The sequence below is a fragment of the Lonchura striata genome, chromosome 1 (genome assembly GCF_046129695.1).
Source record: "Lonchura striata isolate bLonStr1 chromosome 1, bLonStr1.mat, whole genome shotgun sequence".
Classification (NCBI taxonomy): domain Eukaryota; kingdom Metazoa; phylum Chordata; class Aves; order Passeriformes; family Estrildidae; genus Lonchura; species Lonchura striata.
The window spans coordinates 111306357-111322124 of NC_134603.1; the positions used below are offsets into that span (position 1 = coordinate 111306357).

Sequence of the window (15768 nt, forward strand, 5' to 3'; positions counted from 1 at the left end):
GCTTCCAAGCTCTTCAAGTGCTTATGACTAGGCAATGCTAACACATGCAGGCTTCTCTTTCACCCTGCTAGACATTGAATCATCTCAGAAACTATACTAACAGCAAAACTGGTTTATATATTTTTATGTCTCTGACTGCAACATGTTCTACACAAAAGTATCTCCTTTTCCTTTCATTAAGAAATCCTGCTTTTCAATTTTGCCTTTAATTTAATTTCCATTTTCCTCTTTTTTCCTAGAAATCAGGACAACCTTTCCATTTCTTGCACTACACTATACATCTACCACAGATCCCCACAATCAGCTTCTTTACAGTGCAATCTTCTTTTCCTATGGAGACCCCTTTGGGTTTCCAGCCACTTCCACAACTCTTTTCCAGATGGCATTTTTTAATTTAGTGAACAAAATCTAAACACAGATTTCTCAGCAAAAGAAAATGTTTATTGATACTGCAACTTCTCTTCAAGGATATTTAGTTAGTAAGCAAAACTAGTGAGCTGTAAAATGTATGTACACATGGAAAATAAAAAGCATGACAAAACAAACATATAAACAGTATTTGATGGATAATGAAATAAAATAGTAATAATGACTAATAGTAATAAAATAGTAATAATACTAATAACAACATCAAAAGAAAAAAACCTGTGAAAGATGAGAGTACGAAGGAAAAGTGAAATTCTTCACCTTAACACACGATGTCACTGTCTACAACTGTTGCCAACTTGAGAAACAGGTACAAAGGACAAGAAAACATCAGAAGAAATCAGCTTTGATACTTGTATCAATTTCAAGTTTTCTCATTCCTTGTAATGGTGGGTCGACCCTGGCTGGACACCAGGAGACCAAGGCTGTTCTATCTTGCTCTATCTCTTCCCTCCTCACCTGGGTAAGGGAGAAAAAATGTAATGAAAGGCTGATGGGCTGAGCTAAGGGCAGGGAAGGCTCACTCACCAGTCACTGTCATGGGCAAAACAGACTCGGCTGGGGGAAATTAACTTTATACCAATAAAACAGAGTAAGATTATAAGAAGTAAACTCAAATCTTGAAAATACCTTCTCCCCGCCCTGGGGTGGGTTAATTCCTTCCTAGACTTAACTTTATTGCTGATTCTCTACCTCCTCCCCCAGCAGTGCCGGGAGATGGTTTGTGGTCGGTTCATCACACATTGTCTCTGCTGCTGCTTCCTCCTCAGAGGGAGGATTCCTTCCCCTGCTCCAGCATGGGGACCCTCCCCTAGCAGATTGCTCCATTAACTTCTCCAAAGTAAGTTTTTCCCACAGGAAGAACTCATTCTCCATGAACTGCTCACCAGTGTGGGTCCCCTCCACAGAACACAGTCCTTCAGGAACAGATTCCAGCACAGGTTCCCCTGTGGGGTGACAAGTCCTGCCAGGAGCCTGTTCCAGCATGGGCTTCCCAGGGGGCCACAGCCTCCCTCAGGTTTCCATCTGCTCTGGCATGGGGCTATCTACAAGTGGATCTCTGCTCCATCATGGACTTCCATGGGCTGCAGGGGAACAGCCTTGCCTTACTGTGGTCTTCATGACAGGCCACAGGGGAATCCCTGCTCCAGTACCTGGAGCATCTCCAGCCCTTCCTGTTTTGCTAGCCTTGGAGTCTGCAGGGCTGTTTCTCTCACATACTCTCACTCCTCTCTTCCCTGACTGCAATTTGCTTCTCTGGAATAACTTTCCAGAGAAAGGATCCCAGAGGCGCTACCACCATCCCTGATGGGCACTGACCACCAGCTCTGGGTCTCTCCTTGCCTCTGTCAGACATGGAGGAAGCTTCTGGCAGCCTCTCAGAGAAGCCACCCCTGTAACACCCTGTAACTATGAGGAATCCATAGAGTCTTTTAAACAAAATACGCTCCTAAGAAAAAAAAGGAGCATCTGACTTCTAAACGAGAGACAAACACTGGAATTAGCATCCATTCAGGGAGCAGAGAAACTGTCAGCCATTTAGTACACACATACATCCTGAGAATAAAGTGACTGAAAACACTGTTTACAAAATTATTATTAGAATCTTGCAGGAATAACTTTAGTAATAAATATAGCACAGTTACTAAGTTTAAAACATAGATAGTCAAGGAGCATCTACACTTACATCCTGACTCAGGTATTTTATTTCACTGCATGGCTAACAGTGAGGGATTCAAATTCACCTCTGGAGAAGCTTCTTTCTAACAAATACAGAAGAAACCCTGAGTTCCTTAGATTCCAGCAAATGCCTTCAAAGCATCATTCCTGACAGGGAAATACTTTAAGTAATGATTTAAGACATCATTGCTTCCAAGCACCTTCAGAATTACCATTGTATTTTGCACTCTAGCCAAATAATGTATTAGGAGACAAATCTAAAGGAAAGGTGTAAGACGAGTCAAGCTACATGAAAAACACGTATTCACTAAGGAAACTCCTTTATAAAGCCCAGAATAAAGCTGAGGAATCTGGCTACTGTGTTCTTTTTACAGTGTGAAATTTGATGAAGAATTACTTTGTTCTAGCTCACAATATGTTACCAACACCTCAGCTGCTATCAGATAATCCCAGCAACAGGGATTTCTGCTGGTTCTGTCAGTTCCAAATTCAATAAACTGTACAGGCATTAATGATACTGATGATAATCTTGTTTTCTATTAGTTGTCTTCTTTCAAAAACCACTTTTAATATAAATTTCTGTATGCATGTGTGTGTATAAGAGAGAAAACCATAAAACTCAGCCAAATCAAAACTAAAACTGCTTAAGTGGCCTTAAATACTCTATTTTATAGATACACTTTATGACAGTCCTGATTTACACTATGACATAACATTATCTCTCCTCCTTCCCAAGAGGATCCATATGGGACATAGCCTGGTTTCTAAGGAGGAATCACATTCATGTAGTTTAACAGAATTGTACCAAAAGCGTGGAAGTAACAAAGAATCAGGAAAAAGGACAATCCAACAGAAGAAGAGCATGCAATGCCTTGGAGGACTTCCTTCCATCCCTCCTCCAACTTAATAGTTCCCAGCGATGAGAAAGTTTGACTTTTTGATATTAAATAAGCAGTCACTGCAGGTGGGACTCATGTCAGCTGACTGTATGTCAAAAAGCAAGATCTCCGAGGCAGTTTTCCTAAGCATTCTGCAAAGTCAGCAAAAACAGACACCTGCAGAGGGTGATTTATCTGATCTGTTTCTTCTGACCATCTCTGAAGAGAGCTAGCTTTAAGTCTAACTTGCAGATGACTGACTTAATGCAGACGAAACTCACCCTGCTTCCCATCCTCTAGATGTTCTGCTTGATTTCTCCAGCTCAATTTGCAGACTTGCATCAATTGCAGTTAGGAATCCTTTGCATGGAAAGAAACTATTATTTTAAAACCAAAGCATTATAAGAATATAGAGGAGGCTCAAAAAATTGGCTAAAACCTCATAGTTCTTGCAAATTAGGAAACTGAGCAGTGCACATGTATAGAGGTGGTAATTATGGGGTAAACAGAATTTCAGTTCTATCAGTTCTGAGTTTTCAAACAAATGAAGTCCCAGTAAAAACCTTTCTCAGCCTGCATGTGCAAATTACCAAGCAGCAGTCCTAGGGAAGGCAACTTAAAAAGTTACTTTCTTATCATTTTCCACCTTAAACTCAAGACAAACCATGACAGGGGGAAGAGGTGGGACTACTTAAGAGACCTGTCTCACACCTCTTTTTCACCCTCTTCACAGAATGAAGAAAGAGGATCTCATTTTTTATTTAAGTATAACGGCTTATTATGTAAATCCGTCCACATATGCATGTGCATGCATAAACATGCACATAAAGGTCTCTACATGTCATTAATATATGTATTACTACAAAAATGCCTGCAAATATGAGAAATAAAACCTTTCATAAAGCCCAGTCGTCAACAGGAACAAAGATATACACACAAGTTTTTAGGGCCGAGGGCCAGAGAAAATTTTACAGGTTTTTGTCTCCTCAATTGAATTAAAAAAGACTCCTCAACAAGATGAAATTCAAATTCAAAGCTGAACTCCCGAGAGACTTCAAAATAAACTACATAAAACATGAACTAGTATCTCCATGCATTTCTTACTCTTCCAAGTGTCAGGGATCTTCATTCCATCTGGAAATATTGGACATGCCTGTCAAGGGGTTTTGATGGCAATGCTTTTTGCCTGTTCAAACTGTCATGTTCTCTAAGCAGATGGGTTCTGATGGATTTCAGAACTAAAAACAATACAGAAGATTGTCTTGAGGTTTAGGGGAGAAATAAATGTGTTCTTCACTACACAAAATACTTCAACTCTTGTGAATTATCAAGTTAAAATAAAATCTATTTTTTAATAATCTCTTAAATAGAAGTACAACTGAATTTCTCTAAGTAACATTTTTTGTTTTTCTGGAATTCTGCAGCATTAACTAACCTTTAATATGCAGTTTGTATTGAATCCAACAGTTTGGATGCAAAGCACCAATGAACACACAATTCTAGTGGAAAAAAAAAATCCAGGCAATCTGGTTTTCTTCCTTGTCTTTAAAGGCACTTCCTAGACAAAATAAATTTACTACACATTCGTTAAGTCAAAATAAGAAAACATGAGAGTAGGCAAGGAAAAATGCATTTAAGTTTCTACACCTAAGAATAAATATGATAGTTGTTCCTTAAGAAAAATGCATTGACAGTATCTTCTATTAAACTGCAAATACACAATCAGAAGAGAGGTTAAAAATGACACCGATAAAAGAGGAATTTCCAAATATATGGGTATGTCCAGCTAAACTATTCCACTAAAACATTTGACAGGCAGTTGGCATTAATTTCACACTCAGATAAGGTTGTTCTCCTTATCTGTGAAAAGTGCTTAATTGTTAATCAAAGCAGAATCTTCAGTGAACACTAAACACTAATAATTTAAAATGTGCTGGCAAGTCATTAAAACCTTCCTATCCTGCCCACTTCATCTACTATCACATTTGAATAATAGTTACAATATAAGCTCTGCACTTTAGTATAAGAGGTATTTTGGAAGATTTCTCTTCAGATAAGTTATGAAAAACCATCGGGACTCAAGTAAATTTTTGCACTGTTACAATGCAGAGATTATTTAATCTTAAAAAAATCTAAACTCTTTAGAATGACAGTATTATGTTGAAGACCCAGGATGCTTTCAGTAAGTTACAAAATCTAAATTACAGGAAGCAAACTCATTCCATCCTCTAAACAATTGCTTTGATTTCTCCCATTGCTTTGACTACAACAAACAGGTTGGATAATTGCTTGAAACGAAGAAAAGGAGATCAGCAAAACTCACTAATTACATTCCGATTTAGAAAATATTTTCCTTTCATAAATCCTTACAACACATTTAATTTCAAGGATACCAGCCCTTCCTCTCTAAAAAAGAAAGGCAGAAGTATGCTAAATAGAGTATAACTGCAGCAGTAATCAAAAAAACCCAATAGATAAAAGTTACACCTAAAAGTTGATAGCTCTTTATAAGTAAGTCAGTATTTGTTCTTCACTTGAAGTAGGGATTTCTAAAATCAGTTTTCACAATGTACTAGTCCTTGCATAGCCAGACCCAGAGAAGAACAGCACAGCAGTGACCTTATCTGGATCACCATAACAACTGCAGCACAACTGCAGCACAAATGAAAATCTAAAAGCATTGTTTCTCATTCAGCACTAAGAACTATTTATTATTTAAATAACAATCGAATTTAAATTACAAACCTCCCCCATTTTTGCAAGGCAGAACCAACAGATCAGGATCTGCAAGCTGAAGAGCCCATGCACATAGCAATAATGCCTATGCAGTAATATAATGACCTCTAACAGCAGAATTTAAAATATACGTTATACACTTATATAAATATGAATATTAGTAACAACTATGTATAATACATGTATATATGCATACAAAAATATATATGAAGAATGCATGTAATACTTACATAAATATATTTTAAAATACACTATATATACAAATAACAACAGCAAAAGAAATCACTGTACTACAAGAAGGCAGGGCATAGTTGTTTCTATCCTTCCAGCTCCTGAAACTGGTACTTCCTCACATTTCCATATGGCTAAAGCCATAGAGTGGCCACTTACACAAGTTCTAAGGCACCATTTGTAGGCACAATATCACCATTCAAATTTGCTTCAAAAACTTTGACTAGGTTAGCAAAGCTCTGACTCTTACTGAGGCTCTTGAAGGATAAAATAACCCGAAACATCCAAGTCTTTGTTTTCAACATGATGCTAACATGCATTCTAGACACTCTTTCCAATTATTTAGCACTTTATTTTTATAGTCATAGAGCTCAAGCCCTATATATGTACTGTGCTTTGGAAGTTTGGCTCTTAGTAGTCTCTTCAAAAAGAGAAGAAAGAAACCACGAAAAACACCACCAAACCCACACTCCTCCCAGAAAAGGAACTTAATACTACTGCAACCATTCCAGCCAAGGGGGCTTACTTGGGAATGTTGTGCTGTCAAGACAAGATTTGTACCACTACAGAAAGCAAAAATTCATATAGGATGAACTCTGGCAAGAGACAACAGCTTCCCTGATTAAAGGAGTGGGGGCACCCCAATCTCTACGCCTAACAAAAACGTCTGTCCAACACAGCAGCCAGTGGAGACCGGAGTCAGCAGCAGCCAATTGTTCACCCACAGATCAGCTCTTAATACCCATCTTAGTGCCCACGGGCTCTTAATGAGCACACCCAGCCACAAGGACTGTGGCATTTCCCCTGTCCAGGGACAGCACTCCCACCTCACACAGAGACTCAGACACGAAGCCTGTTCCTTAGCTCTGCTCCATGCCCTGGCTCCCAATAGCAAGGAGCTGGCAACAAGTTGACAAATGCTACACTGAATCCACCTTCCTGTGGAACAACGCGAGGACAGGACAGCAGGCATGCTTCTAAGCACTAGGACTCACGGGTTTAGAAATAGCCACTGTGTAGTCCAAGCGAGCCATCACTTGGTCTTTAGGAGCCAACAAGCATTCTGGCTCTTTGCCACAGGACATCTGATGGGCCCAGAATTGCTCTCAGTGAATTTGCTCCTTCCTCACAAGTTTCAACATCAGAATTACTCCTGAGACACCAAATCTGTTTCAGTCTCATTACACACAGGAGGCTGAGAAGGTGGGCAAACACAGTAACACAATGAAGCACAGAACACACTCTGTTCTCAGTGACCCCAAGAAAGCAGGCAGGCAGCTCCTTGTCCTTCCCCCAGCATGCTGGGGCAGCAAGGAACTTGATTTCACACCTTGTACCCGCAACTTTCTTTGCTTTTAGAAACAGCAGGCTGCCTATGTGTATTAACTCAGCATCTCAGACAAGCTTTAAGATGGATTACCAAAACGAGGCACAGACCATCAAGTCAGGTGATATTAGGACAGGGAACACAAAGTGGAGCCTTGCAAGTTCCAATTTATTCCTGTTGGAGTGACCTCTGTTCAGTGGTTTTACAGCTTTGAACCTCCCTCTATTCTACATATATGTAAATTACATTGCCACCTCTAGTGCCAAGAGCCCAAGCACTATTTGAAAACATTCTGAACAGGTAAACGAAAGGTGCAGCAGAAATACAGAAATACATGTTTTATAGATTTGGCATTAATTCACTTATTCAAGAGAAAGGCTGAGATTCCTGGCACAGGATATTTAAATAACTACTCAGATGTTATGACACATACAAAGAACAGACAAATCATAAGATGAAAGTTAAGTATGATGACTATGGGAAGCATTACATAACTGCAAATGGGTATTTAGGAACCTTCTCTCAACTTGCACATCAGGGCAACTATGAAAAAATATCCAGTATGTAATCCTTTCTTCAGTATGGAATACTTCACTTCCCAGGCAGCACTTCACAGAAGTGACTGCAAGATTATCGAAGTACAGGGTTCTTTGAAAAACTAAACAAAGAAACAAAATAAAGAAACAAACAAATCAACCATACCACAAAGTTCTTCTTGAACGCCGAACACTAAGTATTATGTAAGTGGATTAAACAGTTATGCAAAAAATGGAAGTCATCATTAACTCTACACAAGAGATTAGAATCTTCAGTATTGTTTATAGAAGTACATGTGTACCAGCAATTCATTGTGTATTTTAAATTATTAGCACCTCATGCCAATTAGAGTAGCCTTACAAATAAAAGCTAAAAGCCTCTTTAAAAGTTACAAACTGTTGAGCATAAAATCCACATATATTAGACAAAAGACTAATCTTTGATACTTGATGTACGCTATGATTACCTTTATTAGAAGATTTCATGCTCACAATGGTTCTTTAAAGTGCTTTAATATTATTAAAGCAGGGAACAAAACCAAAGGAATTGTGCTAATGTTTATAGATTATCATCAATAGAAATAGGAACAAAGCACTTCAGCTTGATTTCAGCCTAGTTCCTTTTCACCTTATTTTTGTTTCTGTCATTCCATTTACAAGAGATCTTGCTTAATCACTAGACAAGATTACCTATTGCATAATACCTGCATACTGTGCTCCCCCGAAACAAAGACACAAGGAAGTTAAAGTCAACAAAGCATACATTTCACTTGCATGTTTAAGAGCATCAAGCACATCTAAAAGAATCACAGCAACTACTGGAGTGACAAAGATCAAGAAGGGAAAAAAGTAATTGTGTAGTAAAGCAGAGTCTTGGAAGAAAGGCCACAAACAAAACAAGGACTAAGACAGGCTGGAAAGTGCTCCCCTGAAACTTCCCACCCATGGAATCTATGGAAGAGAACAACTTCAATATTTTCCTCAAAAAACATGCTACAAACAAGAGTGAAGCAGACCTGGAAACGTAGGCAGTTTGCAAGAGCTGATAAAAAGTGCAGACTGACCTTGCTCATTCCTTAGAAAACTCCTAATCCTGCAAAGTCAAGCCTAAATTGCCAACATTTCTGCTTAAAGACACCTGCTTCCTAGGCACCAGTGAAAAAGGCCATGTGCGTGGATTGTTCAGACCATGTCAGGTGCCAGTTTCTGCAGATGACAACAAGGACCATCTTCCAGAGCTCAAGTATTTGAAGCTCTCAAATGATGAAGATCACATACACAATTCAGGAAGAATTAAAGGACATTTTTCCCTCTCAAGTATTATATTCAGGCTCTTCTGTTAAACTGGGCATTAGCTGTTTCACTCCTGATCTTAGGTTTCCTTTGCATACCAGGAAGAAAACCTCTGGACAGGAAAGAGAGGGAGATTCATCTTCAAGCACAGTCCACACAAAAACAACCTCACAACAGACAAGTACCCAGACACTACTTTGGAGGAAGCAGGCATCACATTTACATTATAAAGTTCAGTACCTTGAATATCCTTACAGCAAACTTTAGGATTCCATGGAAATTTGCCTTTTGCTATTTACAGTAATCCATTCCCATGTCTGTGGGAGTTTGAAATGTCATCTTCCACAGAAGTACAGAGAAGTGGGTCAAAATACACTGCCGTTATTTCACAGATCAAAGATCCTGGGCAAACAAAACTGACCAGCAGAGCAAGCATTCCTGGACACACACCTTACTGCCTCACCTTCCCTACCACTCACAATTCAATTTTTTGCCACAACACAGTAAGAAATGCATATGTCAAAGAGAGTCAAAAGTAAAGCAGAATAATTTTAAACACTTAAAAGGGTATGTGAGAAAATGGTCACCTGCTGCACAAGGTCAGCAGTGTTGTGCTCAACTGCTCAGTTGAGCAACTGCAAAAAAGCTGGGCCTTGCCCCAAATAAAGTGAGATTCTGTGTGGCCTCACTGGTGGTGACACAGTGCCCAAGTTCACTCAGATGTGATTAGTTTAGAAGCCTTGCAGCATCACGAGAAGGTAGGGATTGATTGTTGTGGCAGGTCAGGCACTTCCTCAGCAACCAGCCGGGGGGGTTTACAGGGACTTTGTGCCTAGCTCTCCCCAAGTTTTTCTAGCTTTCCTGAAATGCTTCCATCCTCTCCTTTACAAATACATCCGTTTTCATTTTAACTCTGCCTTCAAAATGAATCATTTCTAGAGTACTTGTGACATTTTAAGCCTTCCTACACCCTCAGAGGCTATTATCTCTCTGCTTCTCCATGTAAATAAAGCTTGGAGACACAGCTCAAGTGATGGTCACAGCACATGTGATCACAACTGGAGAACTGCACCTCAGGACTTTCAGTCTTCTACCATGACTATAAATCAAAGGTCTTTCCATGTATTTTCAACACAGTTTGCATGTTCTAGTTAAGGTCTGTTCAGGTTGCATTTTTCCTAAAGACAAGGTAGGTAAGGACCTTCCACACTAGTTAATGCTTTCAAAAACAGAAGTGTTGTAAGGCAAATTAGGTGCTTTATCACTCGCCTGTATTCAGAGAAAGTGTTTTATGACTCAAAAAAAAACTTTTCCCTTTTTTTGCTCCCAAATCACCTGTTATTCACTACTACAGTTCCTCAAAACAACTGAGGAATTTGTCTTCAGCAGTTCCAGAAGAAAGGCACAAATAGTTCTGAAGTCCAAGTCTTACCACCCTACACTGAAGCAGATCAACAGAACCTGGTGCAGTAGGTAATGAGTTGAGCAGCTACAGATACTCTAAAACACATCAGACCATATCTGTGGCAGCTTTCCCTTATTGTCACTTTGTGCCCCAATGCTTTTGTGCCTTGAATCCTACAGAGCCTGTGAAGTGCGTAGAACTTGTACTGCACCAAAACCGTGTTTTACATTTATGGGCAAGAGTTTGAGCAACTACATACAATGAAGTGCTGGTTTTGCTGTTACTTTTTCCTGAGGCCACTCCTCTTATCCATAGCAAAGGGAGATCAAAAAAGGGATTTTTAATGTTTGTAATTTCATTTCAGATGCATGAAAATCATGATTGAATGCATACTGCCCATGAGTTCTGCCCACTGCAGGACATCTACTATTTAATGACTCACTGAGGAGGGTTCCCATAATAAGTCAGCCAGCATACAAAGCCAAGAAACCTGTCACCATTCCTGCTTCCTGCCAACTGCCATTCCCTTCCTTAATGGGCCTGTTGAAAGTGTGTCAAATACTAGGTGGACCTAGTAGTTTGCAGCCAAGTTTTTCCTCCCATCCTCTGGACACTGCCATAGCTACCTCTAATCCTTAGCAAAAAGAGACAGCAACCAGCACTTTTTGCATATCTCCTTGGATTCACAGCAACTCAGTAACTAAGGAGTCCAAACAAACAGGATGGCAATCTGCTCATGTAGACAAACAAAAGCCTGCAGGTTCTCTTTCCAAAGGTTTACTCTATACTTGCTAGAGAAAACTCCTCCCAGTGTGCTCACAATTTTTATTGCTTTAGTTTTCAGATAACAGAAAGCCTTCCTGACAGTGAGTGGCAACTCCCAAGCTTTTAACAACTGCCTGGGTAACTGGATCCCCAGACATAACAACGTAGATATGGCAAAACCTCACTTTTGTCTCTTATATTCCAGCAAAATGACCCCCAGTTAAACAGTCACCCCTTGAAAAGAGCATGAGGAACAACTGTGGCACTCACACTCCCAGTCCAAAGGCACACAGAGATTATCTGACTCTCCTTCTCTTTGAAAAACAAATGCATATGGATTGTTTTTCAAGTCTGTGAAAGAAAAGGATATTCCTATACATTTCCAAACTGCACATCAAAGCCTTTGCACGTTACACATTTCTTATCCTATAAGTTAACCAACAGGAAGAGCTGTACATTTCAAGTGATGAAGCTTCAGAAGCAAAGGCAGCTAATGAAAGAACCTAGCATCAAGAAATCCACAGAAAATCCTAACTCCATATGCATCTCCTAGTAAGGCGACAGAGAAAAGACGAGGGAACAGAACTGAAAGGAGCCTTCTCAGGCAAGCCAGGTGGATTCCTGTTAGGCAGCCTAGCTCTATGCTCTTTCAATCTTAACCTTTCCACATTCACTCTGGGTGATGTCCATTTGAGCACTGTTGCAGGCCTTTGTTTTTCTGCACTTCACAGTTTCAGGTATGCAGCCTGCAGCGCATGCTCAAGCAGTTCATACCAACTGGTTCTTGTGCCAGCGCTCATTTGGATTAAACATCTGGGTTTTCCTCCTCATTTTTAACTTTCCAACAGTTTCTTGGAATGCAACGACATGTAATGCAGTGTATCAATGAATACTTCAAAGGCCATTATCAATACTTTTAGGGTCATTGAGAGCAGCTCTGTGGAGAAGGATTTTGGGGTGACAGTTGACGGAAAACTCAACATGAGCTGGCAATGTGCACTTTGCACACTGTAGCCCAGAAAGCAAACCATATCCTGGGCTGCATCATAAGGAATGTGGCCAACAGGTCAAAAGATGTGATTCACCTTCACTGGTCCTCTTGTGCCTGTGTGTCCACTGCAGCTTTCACCTGGCAAACAGAACCTGTGAACCAACTACCTCAAAAACAACCCACCAAAACAAGGCTTGCTTTTTAGTCAGCTCAGTTCCCCATTTCCACTTGCCACAATTGCCTCCGCTTACCAGTTGTGAAGAGGCGGGAGAGAAAAAGGGAAGAATGTTCCCGTACCTACAGAGGTGAATACAGTCTCCATATCTACTTTGTTAGCCTACCTAAGGAAACTCTTCTACTTTTAGTCTGCTTTAATAGAGACTGCCCAGGGACTATCTCATCCAGTTCTGGAAGAGAGAATTTAAATCCCTTTCTCTGAAAAGTGGATCAGAATTTACATGCATTGATAAACTTATTATCACACAATAGGATTACATACATTGTCATTCTTGCCCTCAAATCACACTACTTTGGTGACTTAGCCTTGATCACATGGTCTCATTTCTTTTCCAGACATCTCCTTGTGTCAATTCCCAAGTTTATACTGTTATTATTCATTCCTATTGCACAACTTCATAAGGCACCCCATTTTTATCAATCCAGTATTCCTTATTGTCCAGCTCTTGCACAACTTTCCAATTTTCCCTTTAAATACTGATTCCTCACGTTTGCTTATCATAGTTCAATTTTACGGTGTAAACAATACCAGCTCCACTTTCAATCTTGAGAAACACTTCTTGCAAGTACCTTTCAAACCAACAGTTCCTCTTCTGACTCAAATCTGTTTCTGCTTCCTCTCTTTCATACTACTCTTTACCCAAGTACCAGCTCTTGCACTAATTCTCCTATATCTCTGCCTTAAGAATAAGCGTGATCCATTATCAAGTTCCCAGCAGATTAGAGCTACTCCATTTCTTCCACAGAGAATGGCATTCAATCACTTATTCTTACAAAATATGCAGGTCAGTCAGGTATGATCTATCTTTAGTAAATGCACATAGGACCCAGTCTACTTAGTTTCATGTTGTTAATTAATTCTTTCTTTCAAAAATTCTCTAGAGTCTTGCATACTACTGATGTCAAATTCATTAGGCTATAGCTGTGCCACTCCTAGCCTCCAGCTATTTTAGAAAACGTTCTCCATAGTTCAGTAAAAAATCCGCTAAATCAGAGGTAGGATACATTTAAAATTAGATTTCTGTTTAGCTTTCCCTTAGGAAGCCTGGCTGGTTGTGGTTCTGACTGTTATTCTATTCCTGCAATTATTCTCCCTGTGACTCAGCTACCCTATCCCCTTCCTAAACTGCCTTCCTCTCCAGCTTCTCCAGGTCATTTCTTGAGATAAGGAAATTTCAGTTCAGAGGTTTTCTGACCTAATTTTTGACAACATCTCAAAATGTACTTCTATAAATATTTTACTGGCGACAAAATAAAATTCACTGCTACTAATTTATAGTTTGGGGGTTTCTTTGGGTTTTTTCTTCTTTTGTTTTCCTTGCATCAACACCACTTAGTGTGCAAGAAAATTAATACACACTCCAGAAGAAGAAACAAAAGCCTAGGTCTTTCCCAAGAGGCCAACAATGAAAGGGCAAAAAAATGCTCTTCTTCCTACAGATACCCAACTAAGGCTCAACTTGTAACACTGTTTGACAAGAAAGTGACTAATAAATATCACAACCCTGACAACCCAGATGATCTAATTACTTCACATGAACTGATCTTGTTAACATCCATATGCGAACAGCACCCAGACACCCTGAGGAGAAAGGATCCATTTGAAAAAAACCATGCATATCTTTCAGAAACTGAGTCATTGCACCTTAGCCTCTGAGGAACTGTGCTTGAATTTTTTGCTGAAGCAATAATTTAATTCTCAGCTACCTTGTATGGAATGTGTTTACAAGGGTCAGATCAACCCTTGTACAATGATAACCATCACGTCCATTATGTCTTGGCAATTTTTACAAATGCCAAGAACTCTTTATGGAAAAAGACTCACTGGAAATCCAACATGATGTCTATCTGCTTTTGTCACAGCAAAGCAACTGCATAGGCATCCCAGCTGGGCAACTGCATCCCCTGCTTTAAGGGTTAAAAAATACTAAAATATTCACAACACAAACCGGCCATGAAGTACATGACATAAAATCCTTCTACCTTACAGGCCACATGAAGCAGTCAAGCATTTATGAAAGTGGGGAAGAGACAGGCAAAGAAAACTTAAAGCCAGGGTGGGCTTGTTACCCTGGGGCTGTTTGGTACAAGATATACCTGAGCACTCAATGATGGCCCGGCAGGGGTACAGGAAGGTAGCTGTAAACACCGTTTGGGGTTTTCTCCTCAGGATTCTCCGACTGCACGCATTAAGCACGCACGACTCGGAACAGATCGGGTGGCACGGTGTGCGGCGCGGCCCCTCACTCCCGGGCGTCACCCCGCCGGCCTTCGCTCCGCCTCGCTCCCGGGGGAGCGCCGAGGCGGGGCGCGAAGGAGGCGGCTCCGTGACCACGAACTGCCCGGGGCGAGCCGAGCCACGGCGCGAACAGGCACCCCCGGCCGGGGGAGGCCGCGGCCAAGCGGGGCCTCGCCGGCTCCCAGCCCGTCCTTCACCGCCCCCTGCCCAGAGCGAAGCCCCGGCCCCGGGACGCGCCCCGCAGCGCCGGCTCCCGCACCGGGCAGGCGCCGAGGCGCGGGGGAGGGCACCGGGGGAGGGCCGGAGGAAGCAAGAGCGGAGCGGAGAGGCGGGAGCCGAGGGACCCCCGCGCCCCCTCACCTGGCAACCCTTCTTGTGGTGGAAGCCCACCACCACGATGTGCAGCACCGGGCCCCGCTTCTCCATGGAGCAGCCCGGCGATGGCCGCGCCGGAGGATGCCGCCGTGCCCGGCTGTCGCTCCGCCCCCCGGGGTCCGGCGGGGACGCAGCCCCGGCCGCCTGCGCTTCCGCACCGCCCGGCCCGGGAGGGCGGGCACGGCCCTCGGCGCCGCCCTGCGCCGCCCGCCCCGCGGGCTCGGCATGAGCCGGGCTGGGAAAGTTGGGCGAGTGCGGGTCGCGCAGATTGGTGGCAGCCCAGAAAGAGCGCTGGAGTTGTCTCAGTACCGTTTAGTGAGGTTAGTTGCTGAAGGTTAAAACTGAGGGGGAAAATCAAGGTAAGGCTTCTTCCCTCAAGGGGCTAAACCTCCGAGAAAAGGAGGGGGACACCTCATCGTTCTCCACAAGCCCCTGGAAGGAGGCCGTGGCCCGGTGGGGGCCGGTCTCTTCTACCGGGCCTGCAGTGAGAGGCCAAGAGGGAATGGCCTTAGGATGAAACGGGAGATCTGGATTACATATTAGAAAAAAAAAAAAAAAATCAGTATTAGTGTTGTCAGGCATTGAAACAGGCTGCCCAGGGAGATGGTGGTGTCATCATCCCTGGTGTGTTTAAAAGACCTCTGGCTCT

At 41.8% G+C, this 15768-nt stretch overlaps 1 protein-coding gene across 1 annotated transcript in view; it reads right to left on the reverse strand.

Moving 5' to 3' along the window:
• AVL9 (AVL9 cell migration associated) overlaps nt 1-15271 on the reverse strand; it is a 41390-nt gene extending 26119 nt beyond the window's left edge. Inside the window, exon 1 of the mRNA XM_021553268.2 lies at nt 15105-15271. Within this exon, the coding sequence (XP_021408943.2) occupies nt 15105-15170 (66 nt within the window). The 5' untranslated portion in view covers nt 15171-15271. The remainder of the gene's footprint in view (nt 1-15104) is intronic.
• Nucleotides 15272-15768: the final 497 nt, after the last annotated feature.